Genomic DNA, 17,500 nt, shown 5'->3' with positions numbered 1-17,500 from the left:
TGCTGAAACAGCTTGCGATATCAACAATGCGTATGGCCCAGGAATCACTAATGAACATACAGCACAATGGTGGTTCAAGAAATTTTGTAGCCGCGACGAGAGTCTTGAAGATGATAAGCGTAGTGGTCGGCCATCGGATGTTGACAACAATCAACTGAGAGCCTTAGTGAAAGCCAATCCACGCACAACTGTTTGAGAGCTTACGTATACGGCAATTTCCAACCACTTGAAAGAGATTGGAAAAACAAAAATACCTGAGAAATGGGAGCCACACGAATTGAACAACAACCAAAAAGAAACACCGTTTTGTAATGTCGTCTTCCCTTCTTTTACGCAACAAGAATGACCCATTTCTCAACCGGATTGTGATTTGCAATGAAAAGTGCGGCAATGCTCAGCTCAGTGGTTGGACTCCAACGAAGCTTCACAGCACTTCCCGAAGCCAAAGTCGCACCAAAAGAAGGTCATGGTGACTGTTTGGTGGTCTGCGGCCGGTCTCATTCATCACAGCTTTTTAGATCCAAGCGAAACCATTATGGCAGAGAAGTACTGTCAGCAAATGGATGAAATGCATAAGAAATTCCGACAACAGCCAGCGTTGGTCAATAGAAAAGGACCAATTCTTCTCCACGACAACGCTCAGTTGCACGTCGCACAACTGAACCTGCAGAAGTTGGACGAATTGGGCTACGAAACTCTGCCTCATCTGCCATACTCACCAGACCTCTCGCCTACCGACTACCACTTTTGCAAGCATTTCAACAACTTCATGTGTGAGAAATGCTTCAAAAACCAAGACGATGCCAAACACGCCTTCAGTAACTTCATCACCACCAGAATTCAGGATTTTTATGCTACTGGCATAAATAAAATTGTTTCATGTTGGTAAAAGTGTGTTGATTCTGATGATGTTTATTTCAATTAATAACGTTTTGTTTGAGCTGAGATATGTGCATCTGAATTTAAAGGTTAAAAACCGCAAGAACTTTCTTGACAACCTAATAAAATAGCAATGGTCTTTTTTAACTACAGTTTTCAGGCTAAAATTGATGATTTTTTTATGTCTCCTTTTTTGAGGAACAACTTGGTGTATTGGTTAACAGTTTTAGAGAGTATGAAGATTAAAGTTGTAGCTGTGAAAAAGCTAGCTGGCATAGAGGACTGGAAGCCATTTGTGTATTGAAAAAGAGTTACTTGTCTCAGAGTTACCTGTGTCATGATGATTCACACTGGGTATCAAAATGCCAAAATCATGACTGCTGCTCAATACTCTGTGAACACTGTAAGGCTATAAGACATGACATGGACAGCTGCAATGGAGGCTATGAAGCTGTAGCCAGAAGGAAGGGACACAGTGGACCTTTTGATTATGTCTGCATGTTGGAATTCATCCAGCAACTGCAAGGGATCTAGACTTTGGCAGATCCAAGCAAGGGGATCCAGACTTTGGCAAGAGAAATGTGTATTGAAGTTGGCATCATGACGCTAGCCCTGAATGAGGACCTTCACTACCACTTGTACAAGAGACAAGTTCTGACAACCAAGAACAACTTAACAAAAACAAATAAATTCCTGAACAAACTGAGGCATCCTGTTGAGCAGAAGATGATCTGGTTCTCAGATGAAAGGAACTTCTGTCAGGACCAGTTGCACAACACCTAGAACAACAGATGGCTTGCCCACAATCCATGTGATGTCCCATGTACCATGAAAACCAAGTTCCCTCAAACTATAATGGTTTTTGAATGTGTCTCCTATGAAGGTGATGTCATGTTGCCCCACATCTTTCAACAAGGTCTTAAACTCAATTCAGACAGCTACATGAAGTTGCTGAAGGCTGTGGTCAAACCTTGGCTGGAGAAGATGTGCTGTAAGGTGGCAAAAGGATATGTGGCAAGAGGATTTGGCTCCTTGCCATACCTCCAGTCAGCAAATTTTTACAACTTCACCAGTGCCAATTTCTAGTCTCCTAATTCCTCCAGTTGTAACCTCATGGATCATTATGTGTGGTGCACAGTTGAGAAAAACACCAACCACAATGCCTGCAACACCAAGGCTGAACTGCTGGTCAAGATCAAAGAGGTATTCAAAATTCTTCTCAGGGACCCAGTGAGGAATGCATGTGCCAGGTTCTGGAACCATCTTGAGGCCATTGTGGAAGTTGAGGGCAGCTACTTTGAGTAAACTGTTATCTATCTCTTGGCATCTTTTGATTTTTTAAAATACGTTTATTCTTGGATAGGATATTTTGTTTTCTTTGCCTTTTATGCAAACTGTCAAATTTAGCCTGAATACTTTGTATATGCCAATAGCAAGTTAAACAATTGGATAGTAGAGAAAAGTACTTGTTCTCAACATATACAAGAACTGAAACACTGAAAAATGAAAATCTAAATTTGGAAAGGTTTTAGAATGTGTGCAAGGAACAAACATTAACAGTCTAAACATGGGAATGGAGACTGCCACGAGAGTTCTTTGAACCCATGAATTAACTGCTAATAAGTAGGTATATTGTTGCTTTTGACTGTCTCAAGCCAGTGATTAAAATTTGCATTATATTTCATCATTAACTCAGTTCTGGTATCAACTACACTGATAATAATAGTGACAAAATCTGGTGTTGGCTAAACAGATGAAGTGAATATTTGGAAGCTGATGCACAAGAACTACAACTAATGTCAACATTAACTGTCTTTGCAATGGATCTACATTTTAACATCTACATGCAGGCATTGAATTGACTGAGTCACTAGAGGGTTGGAAAGAATACTTTGTGGTAATCTTTCAATTTTCTATGCTCTGAGTTCAAATACTGCAAAGGCCAACTTTACTTTCATCCATTTCAAACAATTAAATTAAATACTAGTCCAACATTGGAGTTGATTCCTCTCCCATTCCTTCTGTCTTTGTCTCTCTAGAAGAAATTGACCATAATTTAACCTAGAGAGATATTGGCTGCACCAGGTATAAAAATGTTTATAACATACCAGATATTACAACAGTACCTTTACAACACCATCAGCAATTGAGAGCCTAAGGCAAAACAAATATATGATTTTTTGAAACCTGTAATATAAGGACTTCAGCTGTTCTTTGAACATGACAGCACAAGTTATATTATACTTTTTACTTCTTTAATAATTGAGAGGACTCTTTGCTCAATTAACATTCTATTCTGTTAAAATCTTTTGTTATACCTACATATAAAAGATGGTGTATTTGTCTTTATGATTTTGGTATAGAATCCAAACTTGCATAATTGCACAGACAGATCGTTTCTATTATTGTTGTATTAAGAAGTAAAACGTCTCTTGCAAAAACAGGTCAACAGGTCAATTACAACTATGAAATGCATAGAATGTCGATGGAATTTCAACCCAGAAGGGAAAGATGGACAAAATAGCACTAAACATTTCACCTGACATAGTAACAATTCTGCCAGTTCACTGCCTTAATAATAACAATATTAAAAACAATCAAAAAAAAAAAAATTCTGAAATTTAGCTACCCAGAGTTTTCTAACCAGAATTAATTGCTTAATTTCAATTCTTACTATTGGGTAACTAATTTCGTGTAATTACATAACTGACTTCACAATTTGGGTTTTCATAACTTATTGGGAATTCCTAAAAACAAGATCCTCTGTAAGACATTTTGATATTCTCTGTAAATGCACAGAAACCGTTTTAAGGGCTACATACTTTGTATTGTTGTTACTGAATTAGCGAAACAACTATGAGAACGGAACCAAGCCCTGCTTTCCCAGGAATTACCAGGTACATCAACTTGTATATATATATATACATAACAACTGTTAATATATATTATTTTTTAATAATAATAATAATAATAATAATAATAATAATAATAATGATATAGACTCCAATTAAAGGGACTAATCTAAACAAATTGACGGTAACAAGACCTATGTGGTTGCTTTTCTCTGAAATTTAACAGCCCTTGTGTTTGTTTACAAATTGATAAATATAAATACAGACAGAAAATATTTATACATCAAATATGGCTGAAATTGATGGTGGGGGGGGGGCTACATGGCTGAGTTGGGTGTGTACGGAGCTGTGTAAGCATTGGTGTTATTTATGTTCAATTTCCAGTGATTCTTTTTTCTTTTTTCAGTCTGTTTGTTAAGATAAGTCACTTTAATTAGAGCCTATAATATTATTATTATAAAAAAATAATATATAATTGCAGTTATTATAAAAAGACCTATGTGGCTGCTTTTCTCCAAAATTTAATAGCCTTTGGGTTTGTTTACAAATTGATAAATACATATATAAATTAGCTGAATTAAATAACTCAGCGGCCAGTGCTATGAATTTAAATAAGAATGAATAAAATGCAAACTAGATGCTAATCATTATCAATTCTTGATTTACTGGAAGTATCCTCACTTTGAAGGAAGATAAATAAATATCTGTGGCAACTGCAACTAACTGTAAAGGAGAGTGAGTGATAATGTGAAGCAATCAGTAATCAATTTCCTGAAATAACATGTCATCAAAGAAAAGACAATATGGGAAGGAAGGGGAGGGGCAATTAGGTGAGGAAGGGGCACAAAATGACAGTCGTTAACATGTTTTTCCTCTCAATGGAGATAAATTAACACACCAATTGTCCAGCCTTAGATGTAACAAGATGTAAAAGTAAAGATTCCATTCAATCATGAATGACCATGGGATTGCACCTAGAAAGTTACTCCCCAAGGCAAAAGTCTGGGCAAGGTTGTCTATGAAAGACTAGCAGTCACACATGTATATCAGCCTCCCCTCTCCAAGTCACCAACGTTATCCAAGGGAAAGACAAAGGTCAATACAGCTTGGCACCAATGATGTTGCAACTCATTTCTGCAGCTGAGTGAACTGAAGCAATGTGAAATAAAGTGTGTTGCTCAAGAACACAACACACAACCTGGTCCGGGATTCGAACTCACTACCTCATGATTGTGAGCCCGATGCTTACCAATGAGCCATGCACCATCATGTAACAAGATGTAAGACTTAGACATAACACACGCACACACACACACACACACACACACACACACACACACACATATAGCAAAAAAGGCAGACAGAAAGAAGTGAGAGGCAGCTGAAAAAGAAAGAAAGATGATGAGATATTTTTGGTACTGTGCAACTAAAACTAAAATTGTCTAATTAGTAGTGAACATTTAAAATGTCAGCAAAGAAGGAGATTGGATTTTTACACTAGTCTGTTCGAAAATCAACAAAACAACACAGATCTACTTTAATATGGAATTCTGCCAAACTGGAATTACAAAGCATGGAGAAATATTGCATAGTAAGCAGGAAATAAAACTAAAAGAGAAAAGGAGGGTAATTTTGTTTAGTTCTGTATTTCTAATTAATTAAAAAAATTATACCTATGTTATTACCTTGTAACAAAGGGTCATATTCTGAATGGTTTATGAGTATATGAGAAAAAAGAAATTAGATAAAAAAAAGAGTGAGAGAAAGAGAGAGAAAGAAAATCAAACAAAACAAAAAATAAAATCAATATCAACAAATCAGGGCATAACCAAACAATAAAAAAACTTTTCTTTTACATTATTATCATTATTATTATCATTCATCATCATCATCATTTAACGTCTGTTTTCCATGCTGGCATGGGTTGGACGGTTTGACTGGGTTCTGGCAAGCCAGGAAGTCGCACCAGGCTCCAATCTGACCTGGCAATGTTTCTACAGCTGGATGCCCTTCCTAATGCCAACCACTCCGAGAGTGCAGTGGGTGCTTTTTATGTGCCACCGGAACGGGGAGCCAGTCAGGCAGCACTGGCAATGACCCATGCATGAATGGTGCTTATTGCGTTCCACCAGCATGAGAACCAGTCAGGCAGTACTGGCATCAGCCACAACTACAATTTCCATTTGATTGTGGTTAGATTTGATTTTAATTTTGATGTAATTGATGCACTAAGTCTCTTCAAGTATGGCATGTTGCTCTCCTCATCCATCCATAGTACATGACCATACCAGCACAGTCGTCTCTCTTGCACACCATATCTGATGATTCTTATGTCCAACATTTCTCTCCAGGCGATTACACTCTGTCGTGTGTGCACACTGACATTACACATCCAGCGGATCATGCTAGCTTCATTTCTTTCGAGCCTACGCATGTCTTCAGCAGTCATGACCCATGTTTCACTGCCATGAAGCATGCATCATACAATCTACATTTCACTCTGAGCAAGAGGCCCTTTGTCACCAGTAGAGGTAGGAACTTTCTGAACTTTGCCCAGGCTATTCTTATTCTAGTAGCAACACTCTCCGAGCATCCAACCCCACTACAGACTTGGTCACCTAGGTAGCAGAAGCTATCAACTACTTCTAGTTTTTTTCCCCTGGCATGTGATGGGATGTTTTCTGTACATCTTCAGTGTTTATTGCCCCTGTGCATCTGCCACACACGAAAGCTATCTTCCCGGTTAACCTTACTTTGATGTTGCTGCACCTCTTATGCATCTATAGCTTATACTGGGTACATCTTATGGAGTTTCTACCTACACCTTTTCTACAGATTGAGCAGGGCCATCTACCCGAAAGGGTTTGTGATGTGTTCACCTTCCTACTTACTAGGACTTTGGTTTTTGCGACATTGACTCTAAGGCCCTTCGGTTCTAAACCTTGCTTCCACACCTGAAGTTTCTTCTCTAGTTCTGGTAGTGATTCTGCTATGAGAGCCAGGTCATCAGCATAGAGGAGCTCTCAGGAGCAACCTGTCTTGAATTCCTCTGTTATTGCCTGAAGGACCAAGATGAATAAGAGGGGGCTGAGGGATGATCCTTGGTGGATCCTACTTCTACCCAGAATTCTTCACTATACTCATTGCCAACCCTAACCTTACTAATGGCATCTCTGTAGAAGGCCTGTACAGCCCTTATTAACAATTCGTCAATCCTTAGTTTCCACATTGCTCACCAGATAGGGGATCGGGAGACCCAGTCAAAGGCTTTCTCCATGTCCACAAAAGCCAAGTATAGGGGTTTATCTTTGGCTAGGTATTTCTCCTGCAGTTGCCGTACCAGGAATATAGCATCAGTGGTGCTTCTACCGGCACAAAACCGAACAGCATCTCATCTAAGCAGACTCTCTCCCTAATTAGTTGGGCTATGACCCTCTCCATGACTGTCATCACCTAATCCAGCAGTTTGATACCCCTGTAGTTATTTCTATCTAGAGCATCACCTTTACCCTTGTAGCAGTTGACTATGGTGCTGCTATGCCAGTCATTGGGTATGACTCCTTCATGAACTACCTGGTTTACAATACGGGTGACTAGGCCATAGCCCACGCCACCAGATATTTTAAGCATCTCAGCTATGATTCCTGATGGGTCGGGGGCTTTTCCTGGCTTCATACCCTTAATTGCTTTATCTACCAGGGAGCTGTCTATTCGGATAGCTGGTCCCTCTACTGGGTCAACATTTGGCAGGCTCTCCTCCCATTCATTCTCCACACTCAGCAATCTTTCATAATGGCTTCTCCAAGCCTCTTTCTCTTCAGAATCATTAAAAGCAAGTGCACCATCATCCATGCAGACACATTTCTCTCCTATGACATCACAGTCTTCTCTCACACACTGTCTTGCAATCTGAAATACTTCAATTCTTTGGTCCGCACGTTGCTGAACATTAGCAAACTTCTTCTTTTCTGCTTCTCCCTTAGCTATGTAAACCTGTCGCCCAGCCTCCCTTCTGGTTATCTGGTACAGTTCCCTGCTACCCCCACTCTTCCAGGGTCGATGAAATAGGTACCAGTTGTATATTGGAATCAAAGTATCAACTAGCATCTCAACCAAAATTTCAAGCCTTATACGTATAAGAGAAAGGATTATCATAATGATGGTGAAGGCAGTGAGTTGACAGAATCGTTAGAGCATAGGATAAAAATTAATGATTTGTAGTATTTCTTCTGACTCATTACATTCTGAGTTCAAATTCAGATTTTCTTCATCCTTTTAGGGTCAATAAAATAAGTACCAACCAAGTACTGGTCAATGTAATTCATTTGCCCCACCACAAAGACCACCACCACCACCACCACCACCACCACCTCACATCAAAAATAATAATAATAATAATAATAATAATGCTAATAATAATAATGATAATAATGATAATAATATGCAAAAATTGAAATACAATTTTTATACCAAAGATGCATAAAAACACTGGCAAGGAGATCAGGTCTGGTTGCAAAGTCTGGACCCAAGAAAATTTAGGAAAACTAATTTCTTTAGAGGATAGGAAAGCAAGGGAGACAACTAAAAATATAGGAGTTGTTATATACACTGGGTATAGATTGTTTAAATCAGTTTCATTAATGTAAATGAAATAAGCGTCATAAAACTATCTGCAAATAACTATCTGTGAACAGACATATATATATAAGTGGAACATGGGCATTAAATAATGAAGATATATGTACAACAAAGATATAAATATATAGACAGTTTTAATAAACAAAAATGAAGATGGGACTCTACTGCTATTTGTCATGCTTGATATGCAGAAAAGGAATAAGTACCATATTTTTTGGAATACAAGTCGAATTTTTCAGACAAAAATTTGAGCCAAAACTTTCATGTGAAATGCAACTGGATTTGGAGAGATAATGACTATGTTTGAATGTTTACACAATATATATGTCGACCTATATGCTGGAAAATATGGTAAGAATTCCATACAACAGATGAACAAGTGGTGTAATGGGATTACAGGCAGACCAGGAAGAAGGACCTTGTATAAAACAGCTGTTCAATAAAAAAACAACCATGAAATATAATTTTTCCTATGCTCAGGAGAATCCATGAAGATTTTCAAACAGCTTTCCTTATCAATGTGATCAAATGAGCAGTGGAGGTAGGTATTCCAAAAGTATATTATACAAAGTAAGAACATAGTAGAAAACATTTTGGGACCTTGTACCTGTTCTGGCAACAAAGGGATTTTCTCTTTATGTGAAAGGTACATGGTATGATGCTTGTATATAAGATATTGGAAGACATTAAAATGCAAAGGGTGAACAAAGATTGGAAAGAAATAAAGCCATGCTGTGAACAATATGTTATGTTACAATGCATGAATGACAGAACACAAACGAGTTGAGAGAAATACTAGATATAAAAGAATCTGATGGAGATGGCAAGAGAGGTGATACTATTGGTACAGATATGTAGTGATTAGGAAGAAATGACAGTTAATTAAAAGCTACCAAAATGGAAAGAACCTGCAGATAAGGAAAACATATGTAAAAGAGAGAGACAGACATAGTGTGTGCATATATATTTGTGTGTGTGTGTGTGTGTGTGTGTGTGTGTGTGCGTGCGTGTGCGTGTGTGTGTGTGTGTGTGTGTGTGTGTGTGTGAATTCCATTTTCTGTCTCTTGTCTATTTATATAAAAATCTATTCCTGAAGTAAATCCACTACCATATATATTCCTACTGTTGTTGACATCGTGTAGCCAGAAACAGTAGATGAGATTTACACACCATTCTACAAGTCCTCTACCCAAATGCATAATTGCAACTATATATATATATATATGTATATATATATATATATATATATATAGTCACGCATATGCATGCATGTATGTGTAAATCTGTGTGTGTGTGTGTGCATATGTATATATATATATATATATATAGGGAGAGAGAGAATGCATATATATGAATAATTCTGTGTGTGTATAATTATATATGTATGCATGTATGAGTAGGTGTGTGTATCCTGATGCATGTGGAAAAGTGCATGACCACTAATGTATGCTTCATGAAAGTACAGCTTATGGGTATCAATGTTTATACATTGGCTCACTGAATACAATGAGTGTATGCGAGAGGACAAAGATGAACACGTGATGATGTATAAATATGCAAATATACAAGTGTATAAAGATATATACTAAGGTGTGCACGTTAATCCAAGGCAATATACATACATTTAAAAATTCTATTTTATTCTTCTCTTTTTATACGTTTATGTATTTTTATACACTAGTTTCATTGCCAGCATAAACAATCCAAAATATTACCTGTAGACAAATATGTACTTTGTACTCAGAATTACAGTAATTAATACACGTGTACTGAGTGATATGGAAACTGTTTGTGTCGATACAAGAACAGGTACTGGAAATGAACAGGTGCGTTCAAGAATACATACGTGCAGGAGTGGCTGTGTGGTAAGTAGCTAGCTAACCAACCACATAGTTCCGGGTTCATTCCCACTGCACGGCACCTTGAGCAAGTGTCTTCTACTATAGCCTCGGGCTGACTAGACCCTTGTGAGTGGATTTAGTAGACGGAAATTGAAATAAGCCCGTCATATATATATATATATATATATATATATATATATATATATATATATATAGATAGATATGCATGTATGTATATATGTTTGTGTGTCTGTGTTTGTCCCCCCAGCATCGCTTGACAACCAATGCTGGTGTGTTTACTTCCCCGTAACATAGCGGTTTGGCTAAAGAGATCGATAGAATAAGTACTAGGCTTCCAAAGAATAAGTCCTGGGGTCGATTTGCTCGACTAAAGGTGGTGCTCCAGCATGGCCGCAGTCAAATGACTGAAACAAGTAAAAGAGTAAAGAGAGTAATACTTCAATAATATGCTTGTTCACCAGCAAGGTTTGCTAACAATTCTTAGTTTGTGTACAAGTTACCTCCCTTTATTTATCTCCCTTTGATTTGCATTGTTTGAATTTCTGTTACTATGAGAATGATCTCGCTTGTCCCGTTTTAACGTTACACTAATGCAAGTGTTGTGTATAATATTCAAATATAATATTCTGCCTACCAAACTGTTTGTTGGTGTGGATCTCTAACAAAATGGCTGAGGACATTTCAGAGGTCTGTTCGCTCTGAGAAAAAATGACTATGCATAGTGGTTAATGCAAGACCCAGTGGGAGGTGGATGGATACAATATGGGTAGAAAGAATTGGAGAGACAAGCAAGACAAATGTACTACCTAAGTACTGAGGAACAGAGGCCAAAGTTAATAGAGCAAGACAGCGTGATTGTAGGTTAGAGGCGAGTGCGTTTTTGAGTGTGTGTGTGTGTGTGTGTGTGTGTGTGTGTGTGTGTGTGTGTGTTTGGAATGTAAATGTGAGTATCAAATAGAGAGAATATGAATAGAAAGTCAAAAAATTAAACACTGAGTGGTTTCCAGAGACTTGTAATATAGAAACTTATTCTTTGATCAGATCTAACTTTAAAATAAATAAAGATTGATTCACACTAATCCCAATAAAAAAATAGGGGAAAAGGTTGCATTTCATTTGCATTTGAAACACAACAGTCGTCAATGATACTGGAAGGAAGAATTAAACAATTTGTTTTTGTTTTGTTTTTTTTTTGTTTTGGTGAGTGTCGGGTAATAAAACATTGTAAATAGGGCATTGTTAGATGTGGTTATCGCAATGTTTCATCCTAACAAAAACTTGTTTAACTATATCAAAAAAAAGAAAACATGCAAAGAAAGAACAAAAAGAGCTATGAAAGGATGCTAGGCAGAGCAGCATTAATAACAACAGTACTAGAAATCAAACATCACCATAATTTAAATAGCTCATAACAGGCAATTCATTAGAAACATGCACAAAAATATTTATTTAAATGTAGAATCAATTCTCTACCTGGTGGTGGTGGTGGACATGAAGGCTGTCCATATGTAGAGCCATAATTCATTGGATATTGTGCTGCAATAATGTTAGAATAAAGAGAAAAATATGCACAAAGCACCAATCTGGTTTGGAAGAAATTAAATAATTAAAGCAGAGAAAAAATGATTAAGAAAGGGGGAGAAAATATAATGATATTTAGGTCAGTTAATCATGACGAATGCAAGAAAGAGATATAAAAAGTTGAAGCAGTACTGGAAACTGAAGGCTGTAGAAAGACTGTCGAATGAATGGTGATTTTCTTTTTTTTTCTGGAGATTAACAAAGATGTTGGCTGTATTATATGGTTAAATGGACATTGAAGAGACTTGTGGAAATATTAAAGCTATATGTAAAACTTTGAATTTCTACTGTATCTCTAAAAGGTCTACACTGGACAGCTCTGATTGGGTATTTATAGTACCTTACAAGATTGATTGATTTTTAATCACAAAGATGCCACTGTTGGAATCTAAGATAATAGATATACTCTGAACAGTTGCATGATTGAACAACACAAAATATAACTTGAACTGAAATACTAACTTCATTCATTAAAAACTAGATAGAAAGGTATCTTTAATGAAAGAGATATTAATGCTGCTGGAGACATTAAATACAAACGTCTCTGGTCAAACAGGCAAAATATTCTGATATTTACAAGCACCCAAAAAAAGAGAATATACCCAGAAGACATGGTCTATAATTCCTGAAACTGTAAGGATAAAGGAAGCTGACTGGATAAGAGAATATAAAACCAGAAATAACTGAAATTCTTAATGGTGAGTGTAGTTTAGATCAATAACAATGAATTATAGAAGAATTAGAATAACAAGTTTGTTTGAGATGTTTTTATCTCAAACTGATATAAATTTAATAATGCCAATTTGGTTCTAACCCAATTTTGGCATTGGTCTTAAAAAAACAGTTGTGTAGAATAATGAATCAAGATTAAATATTTGAAGTCAGGTACCAGCAGAGTCTTCCCAAACCTAATAACAGTGTAGGATGTATGAGCTTCAAAATGAAGAAGGTAGAAATTTCTCAATCAGTGTTAGCAAGCAAGATATGCAAAAGTAATGACAAAGAAAGGAAAAATATTTTGAAATCTTTGGATTTAATAAATGTTTTCCCAAATTATTTTCAAAATATTTCTTATTTTTTTAATTCTTCTCAGATAAAAAAAAAAGAATGTAAGAAGAGTGTAATCTGAAGCTAGAATTATTGGATTGAAAATCGATTTCTCCTAATCTAAATTATTTAACAGCATCAAGTAAGGTTATTGAAACATAAGAAATGAGATGATATGACAAGATGAAAAAGAAACAATGTTGTATCCTAGTCATTAAAGCATGAAAAGAAATTGAATAAGGAAAGTGATTAACTGATAATTTAATTACAAAGCAGGGCTTAATCAAATACTTAAATAATATTTTCAATGTTTCCAACATTAGAAATAAACACAAGGATTATGAAAAATATTAGCAGTTAGCTAAGCCAAAATGTTTGGAGTCATATAGCTTGCTTGCTTAGTCAAAGACTAAAATGTCAGCTAGTGCCAATATTTTTTAATAAAATCACATACTGTAGATATATGTTGGAAATATTGTAAATAATCAGAGCTAGGTTTATATTGAAGAAAATAAGGAAAAGTTGTGTAGTCATTATGCTATAGATAACTACTGCTGTTTGTCACTGAAGGACACAGTTTTAAAGAAGTGTTTTAATAAGGTATAGCATCAGTACAAGATTAATAAGTGTTGTGCATGACCTTAGCTTTGATTGGTTTTTTAAGTTGAATTTATTAGCTTGTATAATTGTGTTTATTAGTTTGTATTCTAAACAATTTCATTTTGTAAAGAGAAAGTTGGTGCTGACAGAAGATCATATCAATAAAATGGCTCAGTTGAAGAAGAGAACAACATTTCATAAAGTGGTGAAAAGGAAAGAATGACAGACATTTTAAGCAATACATGAAATGCAGAGGATAGAAGGTAGAGCAAGTGATGCATTGCAGTGAGTAAGATAATTTATGCCAAAGAATTTTTTTTAATTTTCTAATCTTAAAAGTAGAAGAATTTTAGTATTTCTCTTTCTTTAACTAACAGGTTTATCCAAGCAAAAACGTAGACAAATATTAAAGAAATGAAAGATGCTACATATCTCATGAAGCTGTGACGTTACAGCTCCATTTTTTTTAAATTGTGATAAAATTTGAAAGCATATACATATATAATATTTTTGTCTGAATAAATCTAGTTGAACTGTGTTTGCTTTTAAGTCACTGCTATAAATAAGAGGATATATTAAAATATGCTGAATGATAGGTGTATAAAAGTTAAAACATTTGGCTGCCATAATACAGTATTATAATAAAAAAAATATTAAAGGCTTGTATTGACTGAAGAAATTTTTTAAAAATATATGTTGGTAAAAATTCTGTGGTGTAGAAGCTGTGATACAAAAACAAACATATTATTTCAAATTATTGGTGACAAGCGATACTTTTGAGATTAGTCACAGACGCTTCTATCAGTGAAAAAAAAACCCCTCAATTTCAGCTTACTACGACTAGTTCTCCACAGAGTAACACACACACAAATATAAAAGCATGGAAGTCAAAATTTAATAGTTTTAGAGATTTTTTTTCTTTTCTTTCTGGTTTAGCTTTGTTTCTACAAGTTTGTTGCAAATTTTCAATGCCAATTACAATGCCTCTTTCCAAAACTAATAATTGGTTTTGTGATAATCAATATGTGTCTTCAATATAATAGATTTTTCAAAAATCCAGGATAATCAAACATGACACATGTACTATGACATGCATGTATGCATATGCACACACACACACATCAATGGATTTCAGTAACAGTGAAATAAAGGATATTAAAATATTAATCCGGAGACATTGTTTAAGGCCACTTAAGTTAAAAATACAAATATAGTATATGAACTCATTAAAATATTAAGTGAAAGTACTTTTTTATCAAGATTCTGACTGTTTGGCAATTAGAATTTTGAGTAAATCATATAAAAATTAAATAAGTGGTACTGAGATTTAAAAATATGATCCTAGTAGAAATTATTGAAATAGGGGAAACAGAAATATATATATATATATATATATATACAGAAGTAGTTCTTAATATGGGTGGTCATTGCTCTATTTAGGTCATTGTGAAATCACAACAGCAAATTTCAAGGAAGTACAATGGAAGTTGCTGGATGTTTAGAGTAGTCTGAATTTTCCTGAGAAATAATACATTTAAGCCAGGTACAATATTTATTTTAAGCACATAAAAAAAAAAGTAAAATATCTTTGCCATGATCTGATGGATGATGATACACCACTGTGCAAAATTGGTTTCTTTTGATCAAAATAAGCCACTGGATTTTCCTTGGAGGAGTTGTTTGTAAAAATGTCAACCAATGAAGGAGAGCGGTGAGCTACAAATGATTGGGAACCAAAAGCATATGACATTTTCAAACAAATATCTAGTATCAGATAGAGAAGAGGCAAATAGAATTTCTATGAGAAGATAACATAAGAAAAAAGTTCACTACACAAACTAAGTTATTTCCCTCATTTCCTCTGGCATAATTTTGTTCGCAAATACTTCTCATAATAGGAAAGTTTTGCTGTCAGAAAAGGGTCACCTTAAAAATATGGATATATAAAATATAATATAAATATAATTTATATATTAAAAAAAAGTAAATAGAACTTGAGGGCTTCTTAATTCAATGCTATAAAAATCTACATTCTTTCAGATGAGGTTATACATAGATAAATTCCAAAATTATATCTTCAATGGAGATATTTTAGAGTCCATAACATGTTATCTTTACCACCATATTTAGATATGAATATAATTCTCACACTCTTCAGGACAAACTTAAACAAGTATGTCATTTTAAAATTATTAAGAATAAAATGACCTAGAAAAAATTATATGTATTTCTATGCAGTAATTAAAAGAGCTTGCACTTAAGTAAAACAATTAAAATAGCTTGCACTCAAGTCAAGTCTTTAAATTCTGGAAAACTGACATGTAACATAAAAATGACTGCACTTAAAAGGCAGCACAGTAATTAAGTTAATTTGGCAGCTCTTTGTACATTTGGTATCCTTTAAAATTGACTGTGAAACTATTTGAATCAAATAGCTCTTTCATTATGTCAAACAGTGTGAGTACAACAATCAGCTGCTTTTTAACCATTCATCTTGGAATTTCAACAAACAAGAAAAACAGTGACACTACCTTTTGGCTAATACTGTATAAACTATGAAATTAAACTAGAGTACAAAATTATGAAATATACTGAGAAAAAAAAATCATAACTTTTTAGAAAAATTAAAGAAGAGAAAGGAATAAGAAAAAGAAAACTTATTCTGAATAGATATTTTTATCTATTCAGGTTAACAGCTTTATAGATGATCAAAAAGAGAGGAAAGAGAGTTATAATTCTTAAAATGTATAGAAAAAAAAAACACAAGGATAATAAATCCTAAAAACATATGCGCACACATATTTACATTTCTATCAACCACAGTTCTAACATAAAATTACATTTAGATTGAGTTTGGATCTGAAATCTAACAGAGTACAATCTTTCACCTCAGCCTTAAATAATGAAGCAAATTAATTTTCATTCAAATAGTTACTATAAATTATAAATTTTTTTGCTCTCTTTAGCCATTGCTTAAATTGGAAAATTTGTGGCTCATAGAGAAATGACAACTAGCTTCCTGGATGAATCACAATTCTTTTTCTTCACCCTCAGTAGATTTTATCTTGGAATTTTAAAAAGAAACCGTTTCAAGCTGTTAATATTAAGGAATTCATATTTCAAACCTTGGTTGGGATCCATTACAGGGGGAGGCATCATTCCTGGATGTGGACCATAACCCATTGGTCCAGGTGGTGGTATTACGACTGGGGGTGGTCCCATTATAACTTCTTGTCCTTCACCTGCACAACAAAGCAAATTAAATCATGACAAACTATATATAGGGAATCTGATGTGAAACATTATTCAATACAAATCAGAGCTAATTTTTCAAATGGAATTTTCTTAAAGATACACATATGTAGTTTAGGCAATACACAAGTACAATTCACAATCAATTCCGAGTTTTATTGTTTTGTTTTGTTTTTTCACAATAGATAATATGTATACTCATCCAGAGCAAGACATTAAACTGCAGGCTTAGAAGGCTCCAACTTGAGAGTACAAGAGTTTTGAAGAATATGGAGATACTTTAATCACTACTACTACTACTACTACTACTATGTCCTGTCATGTCAAGGATTCTAGTTATGGGTCAAATAGCAGATGGTTCTGAGACTAAGGCATACAGGATATTGAGGAAGGTTGGTCCCTGAACATGTCACTAAGGTCCTCCAGTGTGTTGTCATGCCATGGTGTCACATGAATCAGTCCTCCTGCCTCTTACTCTTCTTCTGATATTTGAGGAGATGGATGGATGCATCCTACAGGCCAACAAAACTTTAAGTCATATGGAGCTATATATAAATATATTATACATTTATCTGTACAAATAAAAGAAAGCAACAATCAACACATTGTGTAGTTTTATACCTATAAGTCAATGATTGTTGATTCACTCCCCTGTTTCTCAGAGTTACCTCCATGAAAAATTGCTCTCATCAGACGATTTCACGAAAATCCACATAACATGCCACAAATACACACACATGTAACCTATATTAGTAGATATATAAACAGGGCTAATTTAACTATTTCTTC

At 35.0% G+C, this 17,500-nt stretch overlaps 1 protein-coding gene across 3 annotated transcripts in view; it reads right to left on the bottom strand.

The window, feature by feature from the left end:
- Nucleotides 1-17,500, bottom strand: part of LOC106867966 (uncharacterized) — a 95,380-nt gene that overhangs the window by 9,568 nt on the left and 68,312 nt on the right. Inside the window, exons 5-7 of one of the 3 annotated variants that reach the window (XM_089358568.1) lie at nt 16,585-16,701; nt 11,705-11,767; nt 5,367-5,437 (exon numbers count right to left, since the gene is read on the bottom strand). In XM_089358568.1, coding sequence (XP_089214694.1) covers nt 5,382-5,437; nt 11,705-11,767; nt 16,585-16,701 — 236 coding nt within the window. In that variant the 3' untranslated portion in view covers nt 5,367-5,381. Of the gene's footprint in view, nt 1-5,366; nt 5,438-11,704; nt 11,768-16,584; nt 16,702-17,500 lie in introns of those variants that run through there. The other 2 variants (XM_014913080.3, XM_014913151.3) reach the window with 2 other exon arrangements.

Source organism: Octopus bimaculoides, chromosome 10, assembly GCF_046866305.1.
Source record: "Octopus bimaculoides isolate indiv1 chromosome 10, ASM4686630v1, whole genome shotgun sequence".
In the NCBI taxonomy this organism is placed as follows: Eukaryota; Metazoa; Mollusca; class Cephalopoda; order Octopoda; family Octopodidae; genus Octopus; species Octopus bimaculoides.
The sequence above is the reverse complement of the archived record's forward strand: the minus strand, read 5'-3'. Positions and strand labels throughout refer to the sequence as shown.